Source organism: Bactrocera dorsalis, chromosome 2 (assembly GCF_023373825.1).
Source record: "Bactrocera dorsalis isolate Fly_Bdor chromosome 2, ASM2337382v1, whole genome shotgun sequence".
Taxonomy (NCBI): domain Eukaryota; kingdom Metazoa; phylum Arthropoda; class Insecta; order Diptera; family Tephritidae; genus Bactrocera; species Bactrocera dorsalis.
The window spans coordinates 48,411,292-48,420,127 of record NC_064304.1 but is presented as its reverse complement, the minus strand read 5'-3'; the positions used below and the strand labels follow the sequence as shown (position 1 = coordinate 48,420,127).

Genomic DNA, 8,836 nt, shown 5'->3' with positions numbered 1-8,836 from the left:
TTCCGGGCGACTTTATACCGCATAGCGTATATCGTCATATCTATGAGCTATCACACATGTATAGCTTCTATAAAACAAATTGTAAATTCAAGAAGTTGGGTGTAAAATATTATTATTATCCAAGATGTGTGGGATTAAAAATTGATCATCTAATTTTTAATCCAAAATTGTGGAATTAAATAAATCGCAAACAGGTTAGCGCACTTCAGATTTAAATAGATTTGATTAATTTTTAACAAAAAGAACTTCTTCATGGTCGGGTAATGGAACGTCTGATCCCGTCTTACGAGTACTTAGATGGGCGTAATCGGACCACTGCCACGCCCACAAAGCGCCAATAACCAAAAACCTATAAGTGCCATAACTATTAAATTAAGATATAAAACTCGAATTTGGTACAAGGCATCGCAGTAGCAAGGGGCATCTATGGAAAAAAAAACATTTGGAAAATTGGGCGTGACACCTACCTCTAATAAGATGTGTAACACATTAGAGGGCTGCTATATATATTTCTGGCCTAATAATGAAAATAGGAATATTTATCAATGAAAATGGTTTTATTTTTCGTTGGATTTGGCTCGTCATGGAAGACCCACACGGTCGATTTGCTGTTTTGTTTCGGGCTCATACGCATAGATCCATGATCGTCACCTGTGACTATCTTATAAACGTCTTTTGAAGCACCGCGATCGTATTTTTTCAGCATTTCTTTACACCAATCCACACGAGCCTTTTTTTGAGCGATTGTCAAATTGGCCGGGATCCAACGAGAACAAACCTTTTTTACGGCCAGGTGTTTATGCAATATCGAATGTATGCTGGTGAGAGAAATGCATAGGCATGCCTCTATCTGAAGGTATGTTACATGACGGTCTTGCATTATCAGTTCACGTACGGCATCGATGTTTTCTGGCACAAGGGCTGTTTTTGGACGACCTTCACGGAATTCGTCTTTGAGCGAGCGTCGGCCACGATTGAATTCGTTGTAACAGTTTTTCACAGTGCTATAGGATGGTGCTTCATAGCCATACAAAGATTTTAGTTCATCGATGCAGTCTTGTCGTGATAATCCACGTCGAAAGTTGTGAAAAATGATCCCACGAAAATGTTCTAAGTTAATTTCATTTTTTGGCCGAGATGAATTTTTTAATTCCCTGTAAATAAAACAATTCACGATTAAATGACAAAACGTTCTGAGTGATGTTATGCTAAAAAATGTCAAACTTTCCAATGGAAATGTCAGATTGCACCTGGCAACACTTAGTGTTGCCTAGTCCAGAAATATATATAGCAGCCTTTGTATGTGCTAAATTACTAAAGCAACAGCAACCGAATTGCCAGCTTAGATATTAAAAAATCCTACCAACAGTTTGAAAATGGCCGAAATCGGCAGATAACTCCGTTCACTCCCCATGTAAAGGTACTGTTGAAAACTACTAAAAGCGCAATAAATCAATAACTGAATGCACCTGAAACATTACGTTTTACCTAAGAGATTGTATGAGAGTTCTTTATGGGAGCCGGTGTGAAAATTGGACGATGGGGGTGGCACCGCCCAGTTTTTGGTGATATCCTATATCTCGGAACCCGAACAATCGATTTCGACAAAGTCTGGTACATGGCATTCTTCTCATATTCATATTTCACAGTATGAAAATGAACTACGCCTACTTCCCATATATCACAATTTTAAATTCCTCTATAAAGGCATAAACTTTGCGCCTATGCCTTTGGTGTATGTCAACTTATGACAAAAAAATTTTCAAACCCAAAAAAACTTCCAGCCGCTAGATACTGATTATTTGGACCCCAGCAATTATTGTTGGCGAAAATATCGGTCAATGTGTGAGATATATATTAGAAAATCAGGGATAATCCTACTCTTTCAATGAATGATATGTCTATATGTAAAAAATGGGTTGAATCGTAACATATTTCAATATAGTCTAAAAATATTGATGACAAAGTGTTTTTAATACCTTCCACTAGTTCGTATTTATCAAAATATTTTCAGGTTAACTCGAAAACTTTGCGTGCCAACCATTGGCACACCTTTTACCAGGTGCACTGGTATGAAATGAGTGTCTTTTTGTGACAATGAAATACTAATTTTGAATGGTTAAAAAAACATTGTTTTTTCACATTTTGACCACCTTTCTAACAATTTGTGTATACTATGACAATAGAAATGTTCCTCTTTTGAAGCAAACTAGTCAGACATCCAATAGGATCGAGGTGCTGCTCAGCTAATGGGTGTTACATCGATGAAAACAAATGGTAATTGGAAGGGGCAAGTCTGGTGAATACGGCGGGTGAGGTAGCAACTCCCAGCCAAGTAATTTGATTGTATCCAGAATCGATTTTGCCTTGTGAGCACGGGTATTGTTGTGTAACAAAATTACTTTGATGCGTCTTCTGGTTCATTCTGGTTGTTTTGCGATCATTGGATGGTTCAAATTTACCATTTACTGTCCACATCGATTTTTATTGACAGCTCATTATCGATCGATCAGTTTTTACAATTGATGTTGGTGGTTGTCCCGGATTAACCCATGATTTTCTCCGTTTAGAATTTTTAAAATAAACCTATTTTTCATCTTTTCATAAGCGTTTTTTCAGTTTACCATTTATCTTTCATTCAATTCAAGTTTCACCCATTGTCTACACTTTAGGATCTCTCCCATAGCTCTTAAACGGCTTGACATTTTTTGTTGTACAATACTTAACATGGCTGCCATTTACTTTTGACTCCAAGTAACATCTTCATCCAATATTGCTTGCCGTTCGTCGTCTTCAAACTTTTTTGGTGGTCTTCCACGTTCTTCATTTCTTACATCAAAATCATTATCTCTGAATCGTTGAAATCATCTTTTGCATGTTGTTTCTGATAGAGCATGATCACCATACGCTTCAACAAGCATGTGACTTGGGGCACTTTTCTTCAAATGGAAACAGAAAATTAATGCTTTCCGCAAATCATCACTTTTCGGTAAAAAATTTGACATTTTCAACACACTCTGAGTTTAACGAATGTGTTTGGCAGATATCATGCCAACTAAACGGAAAAAATAAGGCTCGTTCACAAAAATTGTTCCCTCCCAACTCTTTGATATCAGGCATATAGATAAGCCCCCCATCAACACTTTATCCTTCAATCCCAGACTGAAGAGACGAATTTCCTAAACAAATTTTTGAAATGGGCAAAAACATTAATATTAGCATCCAAAAATTGTAAATCTAATATACATACATACTTATGTATAAAATTTCCATGTCACAATGTTAGTTACCGTACTCCTCCGAAACGGCTTTACCGATTTTTAACAAATTTTTTATGCGTATTCAGTAGGTCTGAGAATCGGCTAGTATATATTTTCCAAATTGGACATTCTAAAAATTAACAATTTTTTTTTTGTTTTGATTTTCAATATTTTGATTTGTAAATTATTTGAATCGTTCAATTTCGGTCGATTGCTTTTTTATTCCAGCTACTCAAAAGAAAAATTATTGAAAATTATTCAGTGAAAACTTTATGTTGTTTCACACTAAGTGATCAATTACAGTAATTTGTTATGAAGCCACGAAGAGATCGGCCTAATATCCGTCGGCGTTCTTTTTGCCATCAACGTATGGCAGCCCAAGCCACATGAACTACATGAGTACTCCCAGGATTCGATGACATACATACGTGTGGAATTATGGATCGCTGTCAATCAGCAAGCGATCATCACGATATTATAGCACGACTTTTCAAACAACAGCTACGATGTTTGACGGACAACGTACAGTAGAAACTCGTTTATCCGGCCCTCAGTTATACGGATTCGCAATTATCCGGACCACCAATCGCGACCAATTTATATGTGCCTACGTAGAAATTATGGAATCATGAACGTGTCGGAATTTGCATATTCCGCTCTCGCAGTGTGGGGTCGCTGCCGCTGCCCCGCGCGTTTTTCTGCGTATGTTTGTTGTTGTGCCGGTGCACCGAGAGGAAATATATGCAATTCTTGCACTGTGCAAGGGGTTTGCAAGAGCGAGAGAATACCCCTAGAGTAATACTGTGAGTCTACTACAACTGAAACGAATTCGTGATATAGCAGCAATGAAGAGAAAAAGTTGCTTACGTTAAATGACAATTACCATTTTAAACCAAATTAAACTTATTACCTACCTATTTATTTCATGATTACCAAATGCAAATTACCAAATACATATTGTAGACAAATTATTCGTACATACGTATGTACCTAAATATTTTATTGTATTTCATGATTAATGCTGCAGTTTAGTATTACGAATGTAGTGTAATCTAAGAAAATATGTACATACATACATAAGTAAGTGTTAATTTCTTAATAAACATTGATTTTCGTTGCAGGATATGAATATCTATTTGTTTTTCTTCATACATTCGATTATCCGGATTTTCGATTATCCGAATGCCTATCGACAACAATTAGTCCGGTTAATCGAGTTTCTACTGTATACATATATGTAAATATGTATGTGGTGCTGTTAGATGCTTTATGTACTCTGTTGAGTGGCAAAAGAGAAGTTTGCCACACGCATACATTCTTCTTTGGATGGTGGATGGTGGTTACACCAGATCTAATTGACGAAATCATTTCTGCAGAGAAAGATCATATTAATCAATGTTGAGTATTGCTGTTTGGTGAAATCGATCAAATACGTTTGCAAGAACGTCACTAAAGAAAGCAACATTGTGATTATTGACCTTGATCAAATGGGTCGATACATGAAGAGCAATGAAGCGCCTTGTAGGGTATTTACTTTTGCAATTCATGAACCTTTTCCTACTGTTGTGCATCCCGTAGTTCATTCGGAGAAGGCCTAAGTGTGTATTTCAACCCAGAGAATACAGTACAGCCAATGGAACCACGCCAACAGAAATGAGTATTTTTTCGACTTGCGTCAGTGATCCGCTTGCGAGAAAATTGCTCTATTCGGAAATGCCTTGATATTATACTTAGAATGCATCGTCGAAGAAATGTTTACACAGAAAACTAGGCCAACCAGTAGATGGACATTCAGGTGTGTTCTCAACTAATGCATTAGGATGAATTTAATCCACCCGAAAAACTACGATTGCTTCTACCTTCGGTTGCTTTTGATTATTGTACGCGGATCAACTTCATTTGAGTCATTGCGTACTGTGAATGGTACGGTGTATGTAACTTTTCGAGAAGCATGCCAGCAATAACAATTGCTCGAAACTGGTAATTGCTGGAATCAAACGATGGACGATGCGATGCTACTTTGCATGCCACTGAAGTTCGCACACTTTTCGCGATGATCATTTCAACATATTAGCCTTCAAAACTGCGTCAATTATGGGATACGAACAAAAATGACATTGCTGAAGATAGTTTACATCGTATTCGCTAAGAATTGGAAATGGGCAAATTCCGATCATCTTGACAATGAAGACGAAGCCGTGAATTATCCAGTGGAGTTTCTAAATTCTTTGGAGAGGCTTGGTATGCCGCCGCATCATTTGCGTCTCAAAGTTGGATCTGTCATTATTATGTTTCGCAATCTTCATGCGCCGAAACTGTGTAATGGAACCCAACTGATTGTGACGCAGCTATCGAATACAAGGGGGCCGAATGCTTGATTCTACGAATTCCTTTGAGTTCCAACGATTTGCCATTTCAGTTCAACCCTATGCAGTTTCTAGGGAAAATTGCATTTGAAATGAAAATCAACAGGACACAGGGATAGTCGCTAGAAGTGTGTGGCATAAATCTGGAAATACCATGTTTTTCACACGGTCTGCTATACGTGGCGTGTTCATAAGTTCGAAACCCATCTTCTCTATATATTTACGCAGCGGAACAGAAACCAAAAAATGTTGTTTATCAAGTTGCGCTATATTGAAAAAAATCTAGAAAAATCACAAATAAATGATTTAAACACAAAATATGGTACAATCGACTTTTTTCATTTCAAAACACATAATTTCAGGCAATAAATATAAATTTGAACAGGCTCGTTGAAAAAGACATGACAAATAGTCAGAAATGTAATCAACGACGATTTAGCTGGTGCTCCTCGTTCTATAAATTATGAAAATAGAAGCGAAAGAGGACATAACGCAAATCAGAATTTCGTGTAAAGTACTTTTGCATTAAAGATAAAAAAATTTATTAGAGTATTCGTAACTTGTGTTGCAGAAAGAACGACTTTTGCATACGGGGCCTTTTTCTAGCATTATATTTTTTATCGAAAAGAAAAAAAATTACCGAAAGCCGTTAATTTACACTTTCTGCGAGTGCCGGGGAATGTAAAACAGATTAAGAAACAATCAAAGTGTCTGAAATTGCAAGAGCAATTATTATTAAGCTCCGATATGTGCTAACTTGGTGACGCGCAGTGTATGCGTGTGGCTTGCTGCGGTCTTAAATCATTCGGCAATTCAGCGTTAAACATATATTTTTCGTGATTAATTTAATCGGAAGAGTACTTCCGTGTGAAATAGGTTACGGTGAGTGTCACTTAGTCACGAAATGCAAGTGAATGAACCGAAAAAATTCGAGTATACAATAGATATTAAATGAGAACTACCTATCAGTTTTTTACCGCCGTCATGCATTCGAAATAAAATTTCAAAATCTTAAGTGAAAAGATGTAAAATAATTGGAAAGCAACAGCTTCAGTGACAAAATCAGTAATTATTAAAATAAAAATATTTTTAAATTGGAGAATTGCCTTGATATCCTTGGATGTGAAAGAAAACTCAAAATATTTAACAATTCATTTTCTTTTTTTATTATTAATTTTTCGTTTGCATCTCAATAAATTAAAATAAATATTAACTTAGTTATTTGGATTTTGATTTTTGGTCGGAGTTTGAGAAAAAGAAAGAAGGTAAATATTTAACAAAAGATGCAAGTTAATGCAGAATAAAGCACTAGAAAAAAGGAAAGTGTGTAGAAGAATAGAAATTCGGAATAAAAGTGGGGATTTTATAGATAAAAAGTTTAAAGTGAAAAGATTAGAAAAGGATAGGCTAGAGAGCGTACTAAATGGGAAGTTTGAAAAGTGAAAGCATAGTACAGTACATAGTAGAATGACTAAATACTTAAAATAATAAAAATAAATTACAATTAATAAATATACTAAATGGATTAAATGGTAGTTCAGCGAATGTCTTAGTCCTTTCCTTTTCCTAGTTTCCGATTTTTCGATATTATAATCTCTTAGTTTTGTCTTCCTTGGTTTTTCTATATATACTTATGTACAGGTTGGTGTGCTAAGGTCCACCGAATAAATTTTTGGAGTAAAAATTCTAGATGTGCCGTATTTACTTTCATTTACGATGATGAGCTGTAGCTGGACGATGAACCAGTGGAGCTGGAGCCGGAGTTATATGAGCTAGAGCTGGGGTGGTATGAGCTGTATGCGAGACTCTGTGAGTCCCAGCGAGCATATGGGCCACCGCTGGCTGGTTCCCAGCTGCTTGGGTCGTATGAAGAGGCGGTAGTGCTGGGTGGACCGTATTCGGCCGCTGGCATGGGTGCCGGCATCATCATCATTTTAGCGCCGGATAATTTGGTGATCAAGTTGTAGATAAGGAAGCCAAGTACCAGTTTAATAGCGATTTTCGACAAAATCAAAGCCTTGAATGCTTTGAGTCCAATCAGACCCAGAAGGATTGGCATGACGACCTTCAATTTCAGTTTCATGAGCAGCAACAGAGGGAGGAGCAATTTGTCCTTCTTCTTCTCGCCGCGAGCTAAACATGGAAGCACAAAAAGTAAATGGAAAAATATAGCATTATAAGAATTTAAAGATCATTTATGTTTCTACAGTTCTTAGCAACATCGTATGTTGGTATTCAGGTTTTCTTCCAATTTGCAATTACTAAAGTAATTCTGTGTATTGTTCCTTAGAAGCTAAATCTTTCTTTTATAATTGCCACTTTAACACTCACCTCCAGTCTCGGGCACTTCCACGTCAAAACCACGCGCAGTACTATAGCTGACGACCGAGCTGCCGAATCCGGTTTCGGGCAAGCGCAGGCGGAATTCATTGTTATTTAAGATTCGGCCAACACGATCGACGATCACTTTATCGATGACATCTTCATTGAAAGCGCGTCCACTAATATCCTCCTCGACTCCGGCCACACCATCCAAATAGGTCAAAACTTTCTCTTTCAAACAATACAGTCCATTGGCATGGAAGCACTTATCCACAATTGTGGTGAGCAGCTCATCCGTATTGCGTATGCGGGGCTCTGCCACAGAATTATCAATGGCGGCAGCATTGATTGGCGAAGCGGCTACGAGCAATAAACAACCGAACGCGATCAAGGACGTAAAACGGAACGCCATTTCGATGCAAACTCAAATTAGTTTTGAGGGGAAAGAAATTAAAGAAATTGAGATAGTGAACGACGCGTTTCAGTGACCGTTATGCGATGACTGGCTACTAGATTGCTGTGTGTTCACTACAGAATCGATAATGAGACAATGATATCCACTTGGTCGTATACTCATGGTTTTATACTGCCGCTCCCCAGAAGCCTCAAGCCGGCGGTAAACGGCCAGAGAGTATGCTCGTTGACTAGCGGTTGAAGAGGCCAGGTAAACATTGAAGCAGCGGCCGCACCGGTGTGGGAGTTGGGAGGGAAGGCCACTACTAAATTGCATACAAGACGCGCTTCATTGGACACTTCAGGTACGCGTGAACGTTTTTGGACAACGGCAACAGCACGATTGGTGTGGCAATAGCGCCACTCTTACTAGGTTTGCCCAAAAAAACCGACACATTGAAATGTATTTGGCTTCGATTTCGGAACTTTTGCTGC

At 37.7% G+C, this 8,836-nt stretch overlaps 1 protein-coding gene across 1 annotated transcript; it reads right to left on the bottom strand.

Annotated features, from left to right (window-relative positions):
- Positions 1-6,834: 6,834 nt before the first annotated feature.
- LOC105221918 (uncharacterized) lies at positions 6,835-8,509 on the bottom strand. The gene is made up of 2 exons (XM_011199061.3): positions 7,958-8,509; positions 6,835-7,759 (listed from the first exon to the last, which is right to left on the bottom strand). Exons 1-2 carry the CDS (start codon positions 8,358-8,360, stop codon positions 7,338-7,340), a joined length of 825 nt encoding a protein of 274 aa, XP_011197363.1. The 5' UTR covers positions 8,361-8,509; the 3' UTR covers positions 6,835-7,337.
- Between the last annotated feature and the right edge of the window lie 327 nt (positions 8,510-8,836).